Source organism: Callospermophilus lateralis, chromosome 2 (assembly GCF_048772815.1).
Source record: "Callospermophilus lateralis isolate mCalLat2 chromosome 2, mCalLat2.hap1, whole genome shotgun sequence".
Taxonomy (NCBI): domain Eukaryota; kingdom Metazoa; phylum Chordata; class Mammalia; order Rodentia; family Sciuridae; genus Callospermophilus; species Callospermophilus lateralis.
Window position 1 is genome coordinate 2,892,138 of NC_135306.1, and position 22,680 is coordinate 2,914,817.

Here is a 22,680-nt window from a genome sequence, read left to right on the forward strand (position 1 = left end):
CTGACCCTAGAGGGCAGCATCCAGCACACAGATTTTACATAGAGGCCTTTATCAGATTGAGGACGTCCTCTTTCACTCCCCACTTACTCAAATTTGATTATCGTATTGTAAGTTTGAAACTCTTACAAAGTGGCATATAATTCCAATTTTGTAAGAACAGGCATAGAACAGTCAACAGTAAATACATTTTAATGCTCATTTAGTAATTCACTTGGCTGAACTTCCTAAGAGAAACCAACATCGCAGCAGCACGAGTTTAAAAAGTGAGGGGTCATGACCAACTTTCGTTTTTTTCTTTTCTTTTTTGGTGGCTTTTGCCATTTCCATGGTGGACACACACTGCTTCTGTGGCAGATTATGGAGCGCTGAATGCCACCTAGGGCCCGCAGGCCCCAGCCCTGTGTAGGTGACCCCCGGCCTCTCTACCTGGACTGCAAGACAGTCCCCTCCCTCAGTCCCTGCCTGGACAACAGACTGTCTTCCACTGGTCTTTATAAACCAAAGGGCAAGTTCCCCTCGGGAAAACTTCCACTTCACAGGAGTGTGACATCTGGGGTGGCCTCACAGGGCCCTCGCTGGCTCCTCACAGGGCCCTTGGCCAGGCCTGGGCCGGGCTCACCCTTGCCCTGCGGACTGAAATATGGACAAAAGGCCAATGTGTCTGCTGGCCGCAGCCCTCCCCCGCACTGGCAGAGGCTGGCATTCGCCTCTGAATTCTTGTTAACAAGCAGCTTTAGAAAGAGACGGAAACTGGCCCCAGAGCTGGCTTAGCACCTGTTAAAAAGCCACCAAGGTGACAGACGGAGCCCAACAGAGTCTATTTCTGGTTACAAATGACAGCAGCCGTCTGCCCACTGGTGGCCCTTGACATGCCACCCAGATGCGCAGCTCCCAGAGAAGCCAACTGGATGCTGCTGCTGCTTCAGGGGCTGCGGCCAGTCCCGGGGGTTCTGTGGTTCTCTGTATCGAGCTGGGCTGCCCCTGACCGTCTGCCATTATCAACAACACTGGGGAACCCGGGAAGCCCTTTGTCTCCGTGATCATGAGGTTATCATGGGCACAACTTGGAAACTCCTGTGTTCAATTCTGATGTAAGTACAGAGCCACTGCACAGGCCACTCTGAGCCCTGGAGCCAGTTCTTACCCAACTTCCCCTGGAGCAGGGGTCATCTTTAAATCACTAGAACCACGCAACTTCCCAAACACTGAACTACCACCCAGAACCAGACGTTAAGTGACCCATAGCCACCCAAGGACTAGGGAAAATACCCCAAGGATACGTCACTCATGAGCAGCAGGACTCCAGCGGCCTGTGGCTGCCACTCAGGAGCCCACACCTCCAGCCCAGCGGCACATTCTGGCCTCCACCTTGGGGCTCTCCCGGTGCCGCCTCTTGCAGGCTCCAGATCCCAGCCAGTCCCCCTGGGTACGGAGGCTCAGTGTGGAGCTGCCCGGGCTGCAGGGCCCACCCTCACTCTGGACACTTCATCTCAAGAGCAGGCTGCTGCACTAGAGGTCAGAGCAACCCCTGAGCCTGCCCTCCCTGCCCAGGTCAACCCTCCCCACCCTCCCAGGGCACCCCAGACATTAGCTCCAGCCCACCCCCTGCATGGCAGGTGTCCACTCACTGGGACCAGCTGGCGGATAGGAGAATCCTGTCTGCTTGCCTGGCTAGCCACAGCAGGAACGCAGCAAACGGTGTTGGCTAGAGAGGTGGGTTAGGAATGGGGCGCAGTCAGCACCTGCTGGGTGTCTACTGGGTTCTAGAAGACTCCACCACATTTTCCCAATAAAGGCAAAAGGGGTGTAAAGATCCGAGCACACGTGGGTCAGCTCCTCACAGTGACCCTGAGGCGCAGGACACTGCTCCCTTCTGCAGATTCAGAAGCTGGTGCATGCCTGAAGGCCAGGGGACTGGACCTGTCCCAGGCCCAGGAAATGACCCAGCCAGTGCTAAACATTAAATAACGGCTCCCTACAGCCTCTGCCAGAGCAGAAAGGGGACATGCCTGGCAGACCCGGGGGAGCAGCCCAGCTCTACAACCACCCGTTAACACCTGAGGATGGCCCTGGCCAGGGTGCGGTGGCCAGGTGATAACTGCCCACTGTCAGGCGGAATGTGATTCTGCAATAAAAGGCTTTGAAATCTCCCTGTGCTCAGATGCAGTGAGTCAATGTCTAGGAACTCGCCCTGAGGAAATACTCAGAGAGGCAGAAGATTTACCAGGAAGACGTCCATCCAAGTGTCATTTATAACAGCCATCGGTCGGAAACAAACCAGACCCCATGTGGGAGAAGCAGCTAGGAGAACGCTAAGGAAGCACATGGTAGGATGTTCGCGGCGACCAAGACACAGAGGTCCCCTACCCACACTTCTCCTACCTGCTGTTTCTGAGGTTGATCACAAAGTCCAAAATATTAAATGGGACATTCTAGAAAAAGATAATCCGTAAGCTTTAGTAACTTTTGTCAGAGGATACTGTTATCATTGTCCCACGGTGTCATTCATCACTGTCCACCTCTACCTGTGCCTAAGTCACCGTTATCACAGGGACACGTGCACAGGGAAAATACAGTCTATGTAGGGTTTGCAACCGTCCACAGCCTCACGCGTCCACCTAGGGCCTTGAAACGCGTCCCCGTAGATAAGGGGACATGGGGAAGAATTCTTCCTGAATAGACCCACAGAGGCCAACGCACTCTCCAGGGCAGAGGGCCACGAGCCGGAGCAAAGCTGTTCTAGGAGGCTCAGTCCCCACTCAGCTGAGTGGCTGGAGGCCGTGGAGGATGCTGCGGGTCTGCAAGTCCACAGCCCCGACCTATCTCCAGAGCCCGGCCGAGTGGCAGGTGGACCACCAGCCCGTCCCCTTCTGTATCGGTATCATTTCATCTTAAATTCTTATCTTTTAAGGCCAAAATTTTCTTTTAACTGACTAAGTCATTCCAGCCAGACGGCACCCCCTAACAGCAGGAGAGGCACGCGGTTCCCAGAGCGGCAGGTCCACTCTGTCTCCATCTGCTGTCCAGATGCCCACCCGCTGGACACACCATTCACCTCTCCGCGAAGACAGTGGAGACGTCCACCCCATGCACCCCCTGCCCACTCCAGGAAGATCTCCGTCCCAAGGCGTGCACCTCCTGGATACATGTGCCTCCTCTCCTCCCCTAGGAGATGGCCCCACGGCCATTTCACACAGTAAATCTCCAAGACCAATCCACGTTGGCGACTCTGAAGCCATTTAAACTCCTTTCTTCCCACCCTGGCACTGCATTCCATTTAGAGGTACAAAGACCTAAACAAGTGGCTCCCCTCAGTGGGTACGTGGGTGTTGAGAGCCTGGCTTCTTCCCCACAGCACTGCGTGATGATGCTAGCAGGCAAGTACGTGTCTACGGCAAACACCCCAACAAGTGGGGATGACCAAGGAGGCCAGCAGTGCACATTCCCAGTGTCTGCTCTGTGCACCTGGCCCCTTGAGCAATGTGATCTCCATGGGTTTCACCTGCATTCTCTCCTTGCAAGGTGAAACTTCGTCTCTCATGTTTAAAAGTTCTTTTTTCTTTTACTGAGAACTATTTCTGTCTGTTGTTCATTTTCATGTTTGGTTGTTGACCTTTTCTTATTGATTTTTAGGAACTGTTTGCATATTACAGCATATCAACTTTTTCTATTATATATTTATATCTATACACTCGTAATCTTTTCTTAGAATTATTGGCTGTTTGTTTTGTTTTGTTGTTGTTGTTGTTGTTGTTGTTGTTGTTGTTGTTTTTGCCAGACAGAAACTTGTGACTTTGACAGAGTGATTTTCTCTATAATAACTTCTGAGGTTTATGTCAGACTGAGAATGGTCTTCTCATCCCAGGGTTATAAAACCCAGTCTCCCATGGTTTCTTCTAGTAGTTTTATGGTCTCATTTTTAAAGTTCACATCTTTGATCCATCTGGAGTGCATTTGGGTACAAAATGCAGGCAGGATCCAACCTCCTTGTCCCCCGACGGCTTCTTTGTTGTTCCAGCCCAGTTCAATGACTAATCCTTTCTTTCCCAGCCCATGTGAAACTGTCACCTTCACCGAACCCTAATTCCTGCCAGTGGCCTGGTTTTTAAGGGCCAGAGCTGTGCACACCCCACCCCCAGCTGACGGACTTGCTGTCCGCCCCAGGGCAGCGGGAGAGGGTCAGCAGGGCCCTCTGGTGGCGGCAGCACTGCTTGCAGCGCTCAGGAGGCCAGAAGCAGGAGGGACCGACACAGGGGGTGCTTCCGTCACCCAGGGCTTCCAGTGGTCTTGGGGCTGGAGGAGGAGGCCTGCTCTGGACGGGAAGGCCACATGCGGCTGTTTCTGACCTGAGCACAGCCTTCAGAGGGCGGGCTCGAGGGCACAGGCCCTGGCCGAGCGGCCACACGCGACGGGCCATCAGCCACCCGTCGCCTTCCCTCCACTCCTTGGACTCTGGGCTCAGAGCCACCAGAATTTGAATTTGGAGATTTTGGGCTATTTTTTATTTTTTCCTTTATACAGTCTCGTATTTTCCAAAATGACTGTGATGAAATATATATTCTCAACAGATAGAGGTGCATTGCTGGGGTGGGGGGGGGAACCCCCCAGGCAGGAGAGTGGGCCCATCCCACCCCCAGAGGCCGGGCCTTCCCAGAGGGCTTTGCTGAGATTTCTGCACAGTCTTACCCAGTGGCCCGGCCAGCGCCCTCCTCCCTAGCTGAGCACCTCCCTCCCCTGGGACCTGCAAGGGCCCCGGCTCCAGGCAACCCCCAGCCCAGACCCTCTGTGCCCAGCAACTCGCCCCAACACTCTCTCTGAGGCTACAGACAGACCCAGGGGGCTCAGGGAGGGAACTGGAGGGCAGGAGGGCCAGGTAGGTCCAGCCCAGCCTAGTCCTGGCTCCCCTGCGCTATCACAGACAAACTGACCTCTGACCCTGGAGTCTGATTTAAGCCAGTGAGACCCTTGGACCCGCTGGCCTGACATGAGAACTACGGGCACAGGGAGGTGGTATGTGCTTCGCACTGGGAAAACCCACAGGCCTCCAGGCCTGACCCCAGGCTGGAAAGTCCAGATTCCAAGGCCTCAGGGTCCACCATGCTGGGCTGGGACTTTGCTCTTCTCCTAGGACAGGGGCCACTGCCAACTCACCTGCCACCATGACACACAGCAAGCGCAGGAGATGCTGTGCTTCACTGTGGGATGGTGGCCTCAAAAGCTGCCCCTCCACAAAGCCATGAACAGGGCCTTGGGTGCCCACAAAAAAGCTCCGGGAGTTCAGAGTTAGAGGCTGCAGTGTGGGTGGATTTCTGATCCCAGAGGGCACACAGTGGGTGTGCAGCCAACAGTCCTTGGGTCCAGGGACAAGGCAGGTGAGGCTCTTGTACTGCTAACAGCTGCAGGTCTAGAGTCAGAGTTCAGACCCTGGCACAGAGTGTGTGGCCCACAGAGACCTGATGAACAGCAGACCCGGAGCACGGCTTTCCAGACCAGAGCTCGTGTGCACGGGCTCTCTCCCATCCAGACTGGCCGCTGCCCACGTCCCCATCTCACTTCAGAGCCGTGAAAGCTCAGCCTGGAACGCATCAGAGGCCGGAGCTAGGAGGGCAGGAGGGTGCCGAATTCCACCCCGAGGCCCTGCTCCCTGAGCTGCTGGCACGTCTGCCCTCACTTCCATGAGGAACGTCCCTGTCCACAAGGTCTGAGCCCTGGCAGGAAGCACCATGCACCTGGCTAGGAGTCAGGAGGCACTGGGGCGGCGGAAGCCGGTCCCACTGCCCCCTGCAAGCCCAGAGCCCCAGGGACATGGTCAGGAAGGTGGCAGTGGGACTGGGAAGGAGCGGCAGCATCGGCAGAGAAGAATGTGCCCATCACCTGCCTGACGCAACCCAGGGAGGGGCTGACGGCCATGAGAACAGCAGGGGCGCCAGGGACGCTCTTGGGCGCAGTTAGGGGCTGGCTGCTACGACACTGGAGAAATCAGATCAGGAAATATGTTCACCAGTGATGGAAGGAGACCAGACTACCTCTCTGCAAAGGAATTTACTTGCTGGCCAAGACACTGACCAGGCACCGATGTTTATGGAGAACGGCACGTGCCAGGAACCCGCTGATTTTGTTCAGCCTCACATTCAGCCCAGGGAGGGCCAGGGCGAGGGGAGTAAGGGGAGCCGCCCTCGGCCCAGCCTCTGCCTAGCAGCCGGCCCAAGGAGGGAGGCCGGGAGCACACGCCCACATCCAGGTGCAAGGGCAAGGTCTGGCACCCGGAGGGGTCCAGAGTGAGCCCGTCAAGTCCTGGGAGCAGGGCTGTCCAAGGCGATGGCTCAGGAGTGGGGAGGTGACCTGAGGAAGAGCAGCAAGGGCTGGCAGCATCCAGAGAATTCCAGAGCATGGCTGGACGTTTTTATGGGGTGAGAAGACTGGGCCAGAGCTGGAGGCCCTGGGCTGAAAGGGTCTGGAGAGAATCCTCTGCAGAAACTGTCTGGGGGTCAGGTGTGGGGACACCCTCGGGAAGAGGGGCGGGGCTGGCTGGTGAGCAGGGTGGTGGAGAGGGCACTGCAGAGAGGGACACTGGAGTCCAAAAGAGCCACAAGCGACCCCCACTCTTGCTCCTAGTCAAGCAGTGCACCCAGCACCCAGGAGAGCGCAAGACATCAGCCATATGCCCACGGGACTGACCAGAGATCCAGAAAATTAGGCACCGTGATCTGCTTGGGTACACGTCACCTCACACAGCCCGCCACAAACCAGCCACTTGCTTGGGGACCCCCGAGGAGCTGGGGGGCTCCCAATGGCACAGTGGAGCATGACACATATCCCCAGTCCAGGTCTACGTGCCACGGGGTCCGTGTGAGCCCACAGCTTCTGATCCAACACACACTGGTGGGCAGGGTCCTGGCCCCGCCCCTGGAGGGCATTCCCCACGCTCCCCAGGTGACCCTGGGCTGGCCCCAGGCACCCTCTCCTCCAGTTCTCAGGGGCATCAAGCCCAGCACACCTGAGCGTGCCGTCGGTGAGGTGAGGTGTGGAGAGCTCAGTCACCTCTGGACCCACCATCCTCCTGCAGAGCAGCCCAGGCAGCCATGGGTCGGGGCACCCAGGCCCCCTAACGTCCACCCATCTTCACTCTGCACACGAGGAAGCTGAGGTAAGACAAGCACGGCTCTGTGGTGGCCCTGAGCCCAGCAGCACCAGACCCACGAGCCACGCCCAGTAGAGCTGGGGTGCAATGCCAGCCTCAGCCTCTAGGTGGCCCCCACCCAGGGTCTCCACCCCGGGGAAGGAGGAGGGGGGGGCCTGGGGGGGGAGGGAGGGAGGGGGAGGGGAGGGGAGGGAGGGGGAGGGGAGGGGAGGGAGGGGGAGGGGGGCTTCAAGATCCCTGCAATGAGCTGGGCCTTGCTCTGCCATGTCTATTTCAGGTTCTGGCTGCCCAGGTGACCCCAAACTGGAAATGCCTAGAGACACGCATGCAAATGAGCCCTACTCTCTTGCTTTCAAATAAACTGAAATTCCTCCACTTTTCCCAGTAGAATTTGACTGGGGCACACAGTGGAGACGGGGGATGCCCAGGGAGCAAATTCAAGCATAATACTCCTGAGAGCCTCAGTGCCCAGAGCCTGTGGACCCCCAGTAGCATGGGGACACTCTGCTAATAAGATAAAGGGCAACTGAGCACCAGGCCTCTGAACTCTGCTCCTGGGCTTTTATTTTCCTTTGCTGAAATGCTGCTGGTCCCCGCCCCGCCATGTTATGGCTGAGCTACACCAGCTTAACCCTGGGACCTCCAGCCCACTGGTCAACCCCCACCCAGCCTCAGGCAGCCTTTGGCTTGCTGGCACAGACCCCCACACTCCGCCCGTCGGGTGTCCACTGACATTAAACAGGCAGCACCTACCTGGCCATAACCCTCTCCTATCATTCTTTCCTCCCATTAAAATGGAGAGCATGACTCAGCCCAGGCCCACTCAGCCCCCCGGGGGGTCTAGCCACAGCTGGACGCAGGGCTCCAGAGCCCCCGACCCAGCTCATCTGAGACAGTCAAAGGAGGGCACAGCAGAGCCCTGAGCTCAGGGTGGCTTTGGAAAGTGGGTGCCAGATGACAGGAGCCAGATGCCTTGCTCCTCCTAAAACCCAGGCTGGCACCCCACCAGGTTCACAGGAGGCAGAGGAGCAGGGAGGGCGGAGGACAGGGGTGGCAGTCCTCAGCCTCACCTCCTCCCTTCTCCCAACCTCCCTGGGGGATGGAAATCCCCCCAAAAAGAAAAAAGTGACCAATCATGTCTCTGAGGGGACCGAAACTCAGTTCAGTTCCCACCCAGGGCTCTCAGAGAGCCTGACTCCTGGCAAGGGTGTGTTCCCAAGAGGCTGGGCAGAGTCACCTTCTGGGGACCACCTCAGAGGTTCCACTCCCCGCTCACTGGCGGCAGGGCCTCTGTGGGCTGCAGTTTTCTCACCTGTAAAATGGGGGTGACACCTCTTACAGGACTATGGGATGAAGCTAGTATGAAAGCACCTGGTGGGAGGGGAGGGGGAGAGGAGGGGAGGGGGAGAGGAGGGGAGGGGAGAGGGGGAGAGGAGGGGAGGGGAGAGGAGGGGACGGGGAGAGGAGGGGAGGGGAGAGGAGGGGAGGGGAGAGGAGGGGATGGGGAGAGGAGGGGAGGGGAGAGGAGGGGAGGGGAGAGGAGGGGAGGGGAGAGGAGGGGAGGGGAGAGGAGGGGAGGGGAGAGGAGGGGAGGGGGAGAGGAGGGAAGGGGAGAGGAGGGTACTGGGAGAGGAGGTGAGGGGAGAAGAGGTGAGGGGAGAAGAGGGGAGGAGAGAAGAGGTGAGGGGAGAAGAGGGGAGGGGAGGGGAGAGGAGGGGAGGGGAGGGGAGGGGAGGGTACTGGGAGAGGAGGTGAGGGGAGAAGAGGTGAGGGGAGAAGAAGGGAGGAGAGAAGAGGTGAGGGGAGAAGAGGGGAGGGGAGGGGAGAGGAGGGGAGGGGAGGGGAGAGGAGGGGTGGGGAGGGGAGAGGAGGGGAGGGGAGGGGAGGGGGAGAGGAGGGGACGGGGAGAGGAGGGGAGGGGAGAGGAGGTGAGGGGAGAAGAGGGGAGAAGAGGTGAGGGGAGAAGAGGGGAGGGGAGGGGAGAGGAGGGGAGGGGAGGGGAGAGGAGGGGAGGGGGAGAGGAGGGGAGGGGAGAGGAGGGGAGGGGAGAGGAGGGGAGGGGGAGAGGAGGGGAGGGGAGAAGAGGGGAGAAGAGGTGAGGGGAGAAGAGGGGAGGGGAGGGGAGAGGAGGGGAGGGGAGGGGAGAGGAGGGGAGGGGAGGGGAGGGGGAGAGGAGGGGACGGGGAGAGGAGGGGAGGGGAGAGGAGGGGAGGGGAGAGGAGGGGAGGGGGAGAGGAGGGTACTGGGAGAGGAGGTGAGGGGAGAAGAGGTGAGGGGAGAAGAGGGGAGGAGAGAAGAGGTGAGGGGAGAAGAGGGGAGGGGAGGGGAGAGGAGGGGAGGGGAGGGGAGGGGAGGGTACTGGGAGAGGAGGTGAAGGGAGAAGAGGTGAGGGGAGAAGAAGGGAGGAGAGAAGAGGTGAGGGGAGAAGAGGGGAGGGGAGGGGAGAGGAGGGGAGGGGAGGGGAGAGGAGGGGTGGGGGAAAGGGGGAGAGAAGGGGAGGGGAGGGAAGGGAAGGGGAGGGGAGGGGAGGGGAGGGGAGGGGAGAGGAGGGGAGGGGGAAAGGGGGAGAGGAGGGGAGGAGCCTCCTTGGAATGTGTCTTCTTTCTACATAAATCACATTTCAGTCCCAGGTCTGGGAGAGGCCCTGGGGAGCAGCAGGACCCCAGGGCCAGCTCAAAGCCCAGTGACCATCCAGACCAGAGACTGACCCTCCAAAGCTGACCCCACCTGATCAGAGACGAACAGCAAGGCAAACCACCTGACCCCACTTCTGGGTAAGTCCGGCCCCCAGGCAGGGAGCAGGAGGTCCTGGCTCCCACTCAGACACCCCGTGTGCCTTTCAGCCACACTGCTGCCCTTGGCCGGCACTCTCTCCAGAGCCTGCGTGCCCGCTGGCTCAGGCCAGGCAGCTGTTTGCAATCCGGCAGGCCCTAGTCCCAGGAAGGGAGGTGGGGCATGTGCACTTGGAGGGCCCAGGGAGCCACAGGGCATGCGAGGACAGGCTGACCCCAGGCTGGGGGACCAGGGCAGGCCCGCGGGTGCTGCACCGCCCTGGCCGGGCCTAGCAACACTGAAGAGACGGCCAGGACCAAGAGGCAGAGGAGCCTGCCCACTTTGGGCTGCTTTCACTTACTACTGTGAGCAGGAGGAGCTCAGAAGACCTCGAGCCCTGTGTCTTGGCGGGTGATAACTAAAATCATGGGCTTTGGAGGGCAGGTTCCAGCACTTTCTGGAGCCAGCACCACCTGCTTGGGGAGGGCTGAACTGAAGGCCCCGGAGGAGACAGCCTGGGGTCCCTTCAGCCCTCCCAGGCCAAGCCAAGACCTTGGGGGTTCAAACACCATGCCCTGATGGTGGACATTCAAGATGGCCAGGTTGCTCCTTCCAGAGACAGGACACCAGCTTCTCGGTGCCAGGCCCATCACAAGACAGCAAAGCCCACCCCAGAATACCAGGGCTGGTCCCTCTCTTCTCCCTTGTTTGTGACCCCCAAGAACCCCAAGTCCTCTGAGGTTTTTTGCAAAATGGCCACAAGGCCAGAGGCCAGACTCCAGCTCCAGAGCTCTCCCCAAGGCGTCCACCTGATTCCTCCTCCAGGGGTCTGCCCTGTTCTCCCACAGGCCCTCGCACTCCTGGGCAGAGGACTTCGTCTGAAGCACCTCCTGGTGCTCCATGCTGAGCAAGGCTGGACAGCACTCCGGGCTCTTCTGTAAACCACCCCCAGCCCCTCTGAATGCACCCCTCTGCACCCCAGCTCAGCCGCCCGAGAGCCGGGCACCTGCAGACAGCAGCTTCACTCCTGCCCCTTGACCTCTGCCAATCACGGTCATGATAATGACCTACAGTAACAATTGTTACCTAATAATAACTCGGCACAGCAGCAGCAAACCTCACCGGCTCCTGGCACCTGGCACCTGCCTGGGGCACGGGGCAGCTGCACTGTGCCTGGGCATCATGCCCACTGAAAAACACTTTCTTCCAGCCCCCAAGCCACCTGTCAGGTAGGAGGTGCTGCTACTGCCTCTGACCTGCAGATACAGTAGTTCAGATCAGAGAGATTACTTAATGTGTTCAAGGTCCCACAGCCAAACCTGCTCCCTTGGCCCCCAAAGTCCCCTGTGCCTAATCCCTGAGCATCACTATGCTGCTTCCCTCCGCCTCCCCGGAATTCCCTTTTCAAAAGTTAAGGAGGGAACCCCACCACAACTGAGGCAGGCCCACCCAAGGGTCAGACAGGCCCAGAGGACATAGGGATACCCCATCGGCTACCACCCAGTGTTTCTCAAGGTGCCCTCCACGGGTCACGCATGTCAGAATTCAGGGAGCTGAAGCCAGGGGGCTTCTAGAACCACGGCTCCTCCCCAGACCCTGGGGTCCCCATCTGCAAGGGGGTCCTCGGGCCTCTGAAGCTCACGGTGTAGAGCCCCAGCTCTGCCTGTGGCTCCCTCCTGCAGAGTTTCCTGCTGAGACCCTGGAGGCTACTAGGAGACAGGCCTTGCCCACTCTCCTTTGCTCCTGGCAACCCCGGCAGGGTCACAGGCCTCAAGAACCCAGGCCTCTGCAGAAGCCCAGCACTGCCCTCTATGCCAGGGCCTCCTGCTGAACTGCAGCAGTGACCCACAGGGCAGGGCTTTCCTGAAGCTGGGCACAGCACCCCACAGCGCCCCTTGCGCCCTGGACACCAGGTGCCCCCTCCCTAGGTCCTCCCGACAGTCTTCAGGCTGAGCCAGACCTGGCCACATGCTCTGTCTCTGCTGCAGGCTCCCAGGGGCTCAGCAGCCTGCACCCCCAGATAGGGGCTGCCAGCTCGGAGGCTGGGAGGGACTGTCCCTGGCTCTGCTCAAGCCCCACGGGGGAGTTCACTGGGGAAACTGCAGGCCCCTTCCAACAGCTGAGCAGGTATACCTGCCTCAGGGGACTGCATCAGGGCTCCAGAGCTGGAGGAAGAATCTGGAGCCTCCATCGGTCCAGCCATACCCTGCATGGACCTAAGGCCAAAGAAGAGTGGCCCCAAGTCTCCCTGGGGCACCTTAACAAGCCCCGTGCAGCTCAGTATCTGTGTGGGAGCTCTGGATGTGACGTAGGCAAGGGCACACCCCATGTCCTGCCTGTCACACACAGTGACGATGATGGCAGCCAGCACTGCGGTGCCTCTGTGTGATCCATGTGAGTGGACTCCTTTATCCACCCAGCAGAGCTCAGAGACAGGTGTTGTTTTATGCCCATTTTACAGATGAGGAAACCAAGGCACAGAGAGGTGCTGCTGCTTAGCTTCCTCCACTGTGCTCAGGCCGGGCGCCCAGGATCAGTATGATGTGGGGCTCTGCCCTGCCCACCCTGCTCAGAAGCCAGCAGTCGGAGGAAGGGCGTGGGAATCAGCCGCCCTCCACCCCTCTGGCTTGGGGCCTTCCTCGGCTCCATGTCTGAGTGCCTCAGGCAGGACATGCTTCAGGCCTCCCACGCTGCTGTGTCACAAAAATGACACTGCAGAGTCTCAGGCCCCAGCTTCCTGCAAGCACCCAGCCCTGCAGGCCCACCTCCCAGGGACGGATCCCTCAGGAGATGTGTGATGGTTGGCACCAACAGGTTCCGTCTAGGAGACCGGGTCTTCTAGGGACACCTGTTTAAGTGGTCATCGATGGAAGGAGGGGACGTCAGGGATTAAAGTCAGTGGGTGGGGTGGTCTGGGTGGGCAGCTGTGTGGGACCAGGTGAGCCAGAGGCAGACCCTTGTGGAACCCTGCAGAAGAGGGGCCTGTCGTGCCAAGTCTGAAATTCTCCCAGTGACAACAGCACTAACAGACTGTCACAGCCAAACCCAGGGACCTCTTTCTCCAAGCATTCTCCAGGCCCCGCCCCCTGCTCCCTGAGACCTTTGGGCAGCAGTCTGCAGAACAAGCGGGGTCTCCCCTTTGGAGAAGAGTGTGTGCAGCCCTGGGCAAGGGACAGGAGGCTGTAGCCCTTCTCAACATGAGCACCCTCACTGGGGGCTGAGAAGTTCTTGGGGGGAAGGGACTGCCTGTGCCTGGACGGTGTCAGCCGCAGTCCTGGACTGGACACCCACTGTGACCAGAGCACTGACCCACCCCAAGGTGACCATCAAGAAACTTGCAGACCTTGCCACATGTCCCCTGGGGCAAATGGCCTTCGTGAGAACCCCTGCAGTCCACTTGCTTCAGGTGAAGGGAGAGATGATGGCCTCCCGCCAACTCTGGGTGGCTGTAGCCCTGCCACCTGCAGCATCCTCTGAAGTCCCCCCACCGGTGCTGCCACGCTGCGGGCACTGGGGCCCGGTTCCCGCCAGCCAGCGGTTCCCACCTGAATGCTGCTGCCACGTGGGCCCAAGGGGACACAGCTGGTCTCCATTTTCAACGAGCTGTGGCCACTGCAGAGCAGCACTGTTCCAGCCAACTGGCCATTACTGAAACCACAGGCCTCCATCATATTAATAATAACTGCTCAGAAGACAATCTCATCCACAACTCCTGTCCTCCGCCTTTGCCCCCAAGACTGGAGGGAATGGCGCTTCTGCCTCCTCCTTTCCATGAAGCCCTGGGTGGCACCGCCCTCCCCGTTACAGAGAAGGAAGAGCAGCGTCTCCGAGGACAGGCACAGACCTCTCCTTGCTCCCTTCCCTAGGAGAGGAGCACAGAGACAGAGGCGGCTGGAAGCCACTCAGCCTTCCCTAAGGAAAAAAAGAAACAGAAGAAGCAAGCCCGCAGCATGGAGTGGGTGCAGCAGCCTAAGAAGGCAGAGAACGTCCCCAAAGGGTCCCTTCCACCATGGCTTCCACATCCCAAGACCACAGGAGCTCAGGTGCCTGCCGGGAACCACCTGGCTGAGTCTGCTAGGTGAGCCTGCTTGCTTTGCCCCCATCTCACTCGCCGCACTCTGCAGGCCTCTGGGGTAGAAGGCCAGCTCTCCCCAAGCCCACAGCGGGCTCCAGGAACTGACCCCAGGGAGCCGGGCTCTGTGAGCTAACTGGGCTTATCACTGGAAGGTCTCAGTGGACCTTCATGTGCACCGAAACCGGAGGAGAACCGAGGCTGGGTGCACTCTGCAGGCCCTTGGCTGGGGCCACGGGGCTTCCCAGAGCCCAAGGACCCAAACAAGAGCAGGGAGCAGCTGAGCCACACATGCCCCACCTTACCTCCCCCTGAGCTGGAGTGGGAGGCCACCCCTTCCCCCTGCACATGACCACAATGAGGTGCATCAAAATGTGGGCAGTGCTTGGGGGGGCATGGCAGAGGGCGGTGCTCACTGCTCCTGCCAACTGGTCTCATCTGCAGGATGAGACCACGCCCACCTGGGACAGGCCTGGGGTCACAGGCACAGCGGGGGTGACAACCAACGCAAGGTAGGGCCCAGCGCATACATGAACAGGAGCCAGAGAGAGAACACACTGGGGAAAGCGTCCCCCAGTGTCCATCCAGGCACCTTCCTTCAAACATGCAAGGGGGTCCCCAAAGCGCTCAAGCCAGCAGGTCTGCAGCCACGCCCTGGAAAAGCAGGCTGATCCCTGATTGGTCAGTGCTCACGGGGACTGGCAGATGCCTCCCTCCAATTGGCCCATGGCCACATTCTACTGACCAATGAGCTTCTTGCTCCTGTCACTCCAACTGCATTTCATTTGATAAAATTGGCTGCTCAAGTGTACCGGAGGCTCCTGTGGGCCAGGCACGGCTCACCTGTTGCTTACCTGTTGCTCACCTGTACACCTGGCACAGGTCTGATTCGTGTCAGGAGTCCACAAGACAAAACAGCCGCCACCCAATTCCTTCCCACTGGCCTGTGCCCTCTACCCACCCTCCCCACAGCAGAGCACAAGAGTCCCCTCAGCTTCCCCACAGAAGACCGCAAGAGTCACGCACACTTTGGGGTGGTTAAAATGTTCACCCTCTTCCATTGGAAGGTCCCTCTCTTCCAAGGTCAGGGGCAGCATTTATCCATTTAAATCTCCCTATACAGCCCACATTTTGATATCATTTTGTGGCATTGGTTAAAAAAATAAAGAGGCCACAAAATCCCTGTTGCCAAGGTGCTATTAGGGATAGGAAAGGACAGAGGCTGGATTTCTCCTTCTGTCTGGTGAACAGAACACAGAGGAGCCCTCCACGTCACAGAGACACCTCTGCCAACAGATCAGCCGGGCGCATGCCCCTGGAGTTCTGTGTAATTGAATTTTGAAAAAAGTGGGTCAGACTGCGGTTCCATTTCTTAGGCCTGAGTCACCAAAGGATGGTGACATTCACCACTAATGTGAGGTTATTATTGAAGTTGGGAATGTGCCAGAAAAACGACTGTGTTGATAGGAAGCTGACGGGTTGACGACTCCGAGTATTTGACATGGATGACAAAATGACCCACTGCCGGCTCTGTGCCTCCGAGCGTGCCTCCACTGACCATTCATTCATTCCATAAACCTCTCCCTGGGACCCCGGGTCAGGCCCCCGAAGGAGCCATCTACAGTGGCAAAGCCCTGTGCCCACCCTTTCAGTGTGTGCTGCCTCCCAGTCAAGAATGGGCAGAACACTAAAGTGCTTGGGTAGGATGCCCACAGATCCATCCCCACCCCTAGACCCCAGTTCCTCCGGGTAGAGCGGGGTCCTGGGGAGAGGGCTACTGAACTTGGCCTGGCCCACAGCTGCACAATCACAAACCTCTATGGCTGGCTCAGGACCCTGGGAAGGCGACACTCCCCAGTGAGCACTCTGTGCCACCCTTCTTGTGCCCACCCTGTGGGAGAGACCACGGTGTGGCCCCACACGGGAGGGGAGGAGTGACACAGCAGGCAGCTGAGAGCCTAAACCCAAAGGCCGCAGCGGCCATGAGCAGGGCTCACTCTGTGCTGTAGGTGGGTTCACAGAAAGCCCCCACCAAACTTCTGCTGCGCTTATGATCATCGCCCCCCAGTGGTGGGGACACTGAGGCCTGGGGCCATACGCCTACAGCTGGTCCAAGGAGGGACACAGCGGCCGGCCTCGTGGCCCTCCAGCCCATGCCACACCCTGTCTCCACGCCATGTCCTGGGGCGTCCCAGGGTGTCCTAGGACAGCAGCAGATGCCCAGGGGAAGGCCCATGGGAAGGCCCCAGGCAGGCCCCACCTTCAGCATCCCAAGAAATCCCTGAGCTGAGCCAGAAGTGTTAAGACTGGGGCTTGGCCAAGTGCTGACACCAGAGGAGCCGATTGCAGGAGAATGTGAACAGCGGCGGAGCAGAAGGTGTAACCTGACATCGCCCTCCCTCCCTCCTACAGATAAAAGGACTCGCCAGATGTGGACAGTCAGAGCCAGCTCCCCCCGCAGCAGGGCCAGAGCCTGTGACCGTCCCCTGGCTCTTCAGGTCCCCAGGTGCTGCGTGCAGGAGCCCCTGGGGGCAGCTGTGTAAGCACACGTGCATGAGCACACACGTGTGTTTGCATGCCTACACACACGCGTACAAACATGCACACGCAGACACGTGCGCCCACACAGCAGGCGCATCCCACCTGCACACCCGTGCGCCCTGGAGCACAGTCCTGAAACCAGACTGCACAGCATCCTCAGTGCCACGCAGGTGGCCGTGCAAAGCACCATGGGAGACGTGGGCAGTGTGCTGTCTGCAGGGTCACAGAAGCGGGGTCCCCCAGGGCGCTCCTCCTTGCACGCGCACACCCCTGACATTTACAGAGGGTGACGGGGTGCCGTGCTCTTCCTCTGGCACATCACCCTCAACGCAGGGCTGCAGCAAGCTCTCGTTGCCCATTGCCCGAGCTTGACACACGTCAGGCACTCCACAGAGCTGTCCCCAGGGATTGCTGTGCTCAGCTTCTCAGCCACCTCATACCCAGAGGTGTGATTCTCCCCATTTACAGGAAGGTTAACAGACGGGGGCTGGTCTAGGCCCAGCCAACCCCAGAGCCCTCAGAGGCAGAGACTCACAGGTCGCAGGGCACTGGCCTCTCCACCCCCCAGCTCACCAGAGCCCCCCACACCCCAAGCAAGGCCACAGTCCTCAGGCCTCTGCAGAACCGGTGCTCCCTGCCAGCCTGCCTCTCGCCTGCAGGCTAGAGAAGCTCTCGGGACCCCACGTTCCACTTCAGTGGCACGTGTGTTCTCCTGGCACGGCCCCCAGGCAGGCACATGCTGGGGGGCCACCAACCCTGTTAACGAGGGACTTTCCAGTCAAGGAAAGCAGAGAACCCCAGGACAGAGTTTGGAATGTCCTGCCAGGAAGGAGGGACAAGGGAGATTAAAACCAGAGGTGCTGAGCTGCCTTCACAGTTGCCTCTAGTGGAAGGGCAAGCCTTGACCAGTCGGCCACCCTCCTCCAGTGAAGCCCTCCACCCACACAGAGCAGTCGACCTCCCAGGCTGCTCCAGGAGACTCAGTGCATCCCACCTGGGCCCTGCAGTGAAAAAAAAGAGGTCCCCTGCTGGAAGGGCACCCGGTGCCCCTGTCTCCCCAGTCCCCCAGGCCAAGTGCAAAAGCAGAAGTCTTCAGGGCCAGGAGGGCCAAGCTGGCTGAAAGGGGGCCTGGTGGCCACAAAGGACTGGTAGGGACTGTGGCTAGATCAGTACCAAAGGAAGAAGGAAGGGAGGAGGGGAGAGGAGTAGGGAAGGGAGGAGGGGAGAGGGGAAGGGGGAGGGGGAGGGAGGGAAGGAGGGGCAGAGGAGGAGAGGGAGGGAAACAAATGGATCACCTCGTCCCTCCCAGGGCCTGGTCTGGACTGACCCGGGCTGCAGCCCAGGACATTGGGCCTCTCCGGGGGGAGCAGATAAACAGATGTGAAGGAGAAGATGAACTGCAGTCACAGTGGCCGTGCCCAGCAGGAGGGCAGCCGCTCACTGGGATGTTGGGGGCACAGAGCAGGAGTCAAAGGACTTGGGATCCCTGCTCCTGACTCTTGGGCCTCTGTCCAGCAAGGAGACAGACACAACAGAGGGCCAGGAAGAGCCAGCAACTTCCTCCCTATGTGAATCTCCCAAGGCAGCTGCAGGGCCACATGTGGCAAGGAGGGCCACCCCTACCCTGCAGGACACACTAGTGGCTCAGGCTCCAGTGGGGTGCAGAGAACACAGTGCCCTTGGGTAGATGACACACCCCAGCCCTCCAGGGGCTCAAAACTCCAGTCAAGCTCGCTGTCCCACCTCCAGCAAAGTGTGCAACCCAGAAAGAGGGGCGGGTGGTGCAGGGAAGAGTCCAGGACAGGGAGAGGCCCATACCCAGAGGGCAGGGCGGGCAGCGGGCATCAGCTGTGCTGAGCTAAGGGCGTGGCTGTGGGGAGCATCCAGAAATATCCATGGGTGGGGTAAAGGGGCAGCCCTGGCCAGCACCCCAGAAACAGCCCCAGGGCAACAACATCAGAGAAGAGGCTGTGAGGTTGGCACCAGCAAGACACCCTGCGGGGCCACAGCTGGTGGCCACGGCCTGGGGCCGTGACCGCAACTACACCCTCCAGCCGGGGAAATGGGGACCAGCTGAGGGAGAGGGCTTCTTGAGGGAATTGCTGGCCGCTGATCTCCGCCCACTGGCTTGTTCTTTTATGGGGAGGGGAGGGAGGAGGATGGAAAGGGTGTCTTTGCAGCCAACTGGATTGAGTCAGAGGAGATTAACTATTTGATATCTGTCATGTCTCAAAAACTTGGCCGACTCTCCCCACGAATTACTGCAAAAGACGATCACGTGACCAGAGCCCACCAATGGTGCACCAAGGAGATGACCTCAATTTCCAAATATTGGGGTCACGTTTCATTTCCCATACTCTCTGTCCCGCTACAACGTTCAGCAGCCCCGAATGCGGTCTAGCTCTCCACCCCTGCACACACTTGGCCACGAAGAAGGTAGGAAAAAGCTGTGTTCACAGAAAACTCAGAAAACATCTGGCAAATCCCAAGATGGAGACAGAACAGGGGCCTGCTGTGGCTGCTCCCGCCTCCCCAGCACCTCCAGTGGACAGCCGAGCCGCCCCCGCTGGCAGTTCTGAGGATGACTTCAAGACGGTCCCACCCTGGGAGGTGGAGGGAAGTCCGCATGTTTCTAAAAGTCTGTTCTGACAAAAGCACTCAGCCAGGCAGCCACCTAGCCAGCCCCACACTTGTCCTTCCAAGAAGCTGCCCCTCAAACAGGAAGGAAAATCACAGCAAAGAAGACGGGGACAATGGAGCAGGGCAGATGGGCAGAAGGCAGGGACAGAATGGAGCCAACAGTCCAAACCCACCAGGCACAGTCAAGACCAGCCCCAGCCCCAGACTCCGGGGACAAGGGTTCCCCTGAAGGATTTCCTTCTGAAAACCTAGAGGGAACCCCTTCAGAGGAGCTGGGACGGGGCCAAGGCCTGGGCAGCAACAGGGTCCCCCGAGCACATCCTCCCGTTCTTCTCCACACCATTTTTCTGGGGGCCTCTACTGTCAGCCACTTTCAACTGACCCTTGGAGAAATACAAGGCCAGTTAGCCCCCAATTATGGAAGAGTTGGTGGCAATCCAGGGGTGAGATCCCAGGCCCCGGGACTCAGGCCAGGCCTCTCTCCACCCCCCTCGGGCCCCACCGCCCCTACACCCTGCCTGCTGCTCATCCACTTGAGCCCCCCAAGCACTAATTGTGCCAAGAAAAAAAGGAAAAGAATATTTTAATTGGCAAGCGGAACATGGAAAGGCATTCTTAATCAAGAAGTAGAGAGAAAAGCTGTCTCTCTGCTGCGCCCACTAGCCCAGCCCTCTGCCCACAGCTCTTTCAGACCCTGGACCAGCCACCAGAGCCTTTGCCTCCCCACTTATCTGCAGGGACTCGGGGGGACCTTCCTCAGATTAGGGCTCTTATGCTTGAGGGTCTGTGAAAACCTGTCCCACAGCTAACCACCTAAGGTGAGGCTGGGAAACACCCCTGCTGGGGGGCTGGGCCAGAAAGCTGGAACTGCAAGAGACCCCAGGGATAGTCAGCCCCGCTCCCAGAGCCCTCCCACAGAAGCAGGGCTCCTTCTCAGGGCCCACCCTGGCAGGAGGAGTCCCACATCTGCACTTCATCTGAATGACTCCCAGCCCAGATTTCCAGGCCATCTCCTGACTTAGCTCAACGCACCCCAGCTTTGAGCAGCAAACCCAAGAAAAATTGCCTCTCGAGGGGGTCCAGGAAGTTTGGGGTAGGATTAGCAGTAGGGCTGATTTACCTCCCTTTAGGACTCCCCAGTGCCCCTGAACACTTGGGTGTCCAGGACTGCAAGAAACCCTGCCCCTATGGAGAGCCAATCCTGCTTATGGGGATAGTGTCCAAGCGGGAAGTGCAAAGCTGGGGTCTTAAACTTCTGGGATTCCCCGACCCCAGGAGTCCTGGCCGAATTGATGGGTTGTGACTCTAGGGGGCGACCCTTCCCGGTTTTCAGCTGTAGGGCTGTGTGGGCTAGAGCTGCCCGCCTGTGATGTGGGATAGAGAATGCAAGGTTTCAGGACAAAAGTTTGCCCACTTTGCGAACAACCGCTCTGGATCCGATGATACGCTGCCCTCTCTTTGCTTGCACGACAACCCTTCCCGGCCTGCCCGTTAGGGGAGGAAGCGGAGGCGCGCCCACAGGGGCTGTGTTGGCGCGTCTCCCTCTCTGGGGGCCCCCAACGAATGGCATTCGTTGTCTTGGCCCATGCATTCCACAAACCGAGCGGGGAAAGTTCTGCAGGAGCGGAAGAGGTCCGCAGCGAAGGCGCCCCGGGATGACAGCGGCGCCAGGGCCCCGGGGACCGCGTCCATCCTACAGCCTCCACACGCCCGAGCCTCCCGCGCCCCGGGGAGCCCTTACCTGCGCGGCTCGTTGGCGGCGCCCACAGCAGCAGCAGGAGCAGGAGCAGCGGCGGAGACAGCAGCCCGGCGCCCGGGCGGAGCGGGCTGCGCGCTTTCCAGCGGGTGTGGACATCCATGCCGGCGGGGCGTGGGCCGGGGCGCACGAGGGCGCTGGGGGCGCACGGGACGCACGAGGGCGCGGGGCACGGCCCTGGCAGCGGACGCAGCGGGGAGCGCACAACTTTAGGAAGTCATAGGGAGCTCGGCGCCTGCCTGTTCTCCTTTGCAGCGTTAGCTCTTCGGGAAGGGGCGGCTGGCGCGCTCGCCCACGGACAGGAGGGCTCGACTTTGGCCCGCGGGGCGGCCGGGACCCCGCACGGCTCGCTGGCCCTGGCCTTCTCCTCCTAGTCCTTCTCGCCTCCTCCTCGCCGCCGCCGCCCCGCGACCCGCTCCCCGTGGGCGCTCCGCTGGAGTGAGGTCCTGCGCCAGCCGGCGGACGAGGAGTGCGATCCTCGCCTTCGGCGCCGTGCACTTTTTTCCCCCTTTTCCTCCCTCCCTCTCTCCTGGCAGGCACCCGGGGAGGCTGTCGATCCCCCAACCCCCTCAGCAAATCAGAGCCCGGCGCTGGGCTCGCCAAGGCCGGCCCCCGCCTCCCACTGGGCGCCGCGGGCGAGGGGGTGGGGACAGCGGGCGAGTCGCGGCGAGGAAGGGGCTGGCCCGGGGCGGGAGCGGACGTGGGGCGGGCGCGGCGCCCCTGTTCTTTCTGCCAGCGCGCGGGCCAGCAGGCCCTGGGCAGCCTCGGAACTCCGAGGTCCACCTGGCTCCCCAGCTCTTCCCATCCAGGTGCCCGAATCTGGCCGACCTCCAAGAACCAGCACAGAAGGGGCCCCAAAGTTTGATCACTTGGGTTAAAAAAAAAAAAAAAAGGATCGTAGCATAGCTCACCCGCCCTAACTTTCTCTTTACATGGAGGAGTTTAGAGCTCCTCTTCTGGGTGGATATTGAACTTCTAATCCAGCCAGATGGGGCGCCCAAGACTGTGGCGTGGCCTACATGTCAGCCAGGACAGAGGATCTGTCTTCCACCATGCCCTGGACTGCAGATTGGCATGGATGCCCACTTGGGGTGTAGCTTACCAAGAGGGCCCCAAACTTACTTGGACATGGAACATCTGGGTTACTCATCAGAACAAGTCTGGCTGCAGACCCCAAGCTCCCCACCCTCGCCCCTGCCTGCTCCCCGGTAGCCGCCCCTCCAACATAAAGAGAGTGAAGGCATCCCCTCTGGAGGCTGACTTGTGAGGCAGTGGGCTAAGGGAGCAGGACTCTGGCCTGCCAGTGCTGGGTGGGGGTGGGAGGCTCCCCAGGCTTCCCCAGGCCTTGGAGGCCCCTGAAGCCTGACTCATAGCCCTTTCCTGGAGTTCTGCAGGGCTGGTGTTTAGAAAAGGAATCCAAGTGAATTAAGAAGGCTTTCAAATTCTGAGCCACCCCCATTGCCTTTGAACAAACACTTCCTTAGCCATGAGACAGAGCTGGGACTCCCCTCTCCAGTTACATCTCCAGGCCAGGCATGAAATTCCCCAAATGCCCTTTGGTACCTGTCATCCTGGAGAGGGTGGGTTTGCTGGATGGCCACAGGCAGGCCCTTGATCTGAGTGGTGGGTTGGGGCGCTGACTTTACAGTTGAGCCTTTGATCTCCCCAGTTCCACACAGCCTTACTGGTGCCAAGTGTTCACAGAATAAGGGTCGCAGGATCCAAACGCAGACCAAGTGCACTTGAGATGCAGGAAGC

At 59.6% G+C, this 22,680-nt stretch overlaps 1 protein-coding gene across 4 annotated transcripts in view; it reads right to left on the bottom strand.

Annotated features, from left to right (window-relative positions):
* The window catches only part of Col5a1 (collagen type V alpha 1 chain), a 139,077-nt gene extending 117,667 nt beyond the window's left edge, over positions 1 to 21,410 (bottom strand). For all 4 annotated transcript variants that reach the window (XM_076845122.1, XM_076845120.1, XM_076845123.1 and 1 more), the window contains exon 1: positions 20,908 to 21,410. In XM_076845122.1, the coding sequence (XP_076701237.1) occupies positions 20,908 to 21,025 (118 nt within the window). In that variant the 5' untranslated portion in view covers positions 21,026 to 21,410. The remainder of the gene's footprint in view (positions 1 to 20,907) is intronic.
* Positions 21,411 to 22,680: the final 1,270 nt, after the last annotated feature.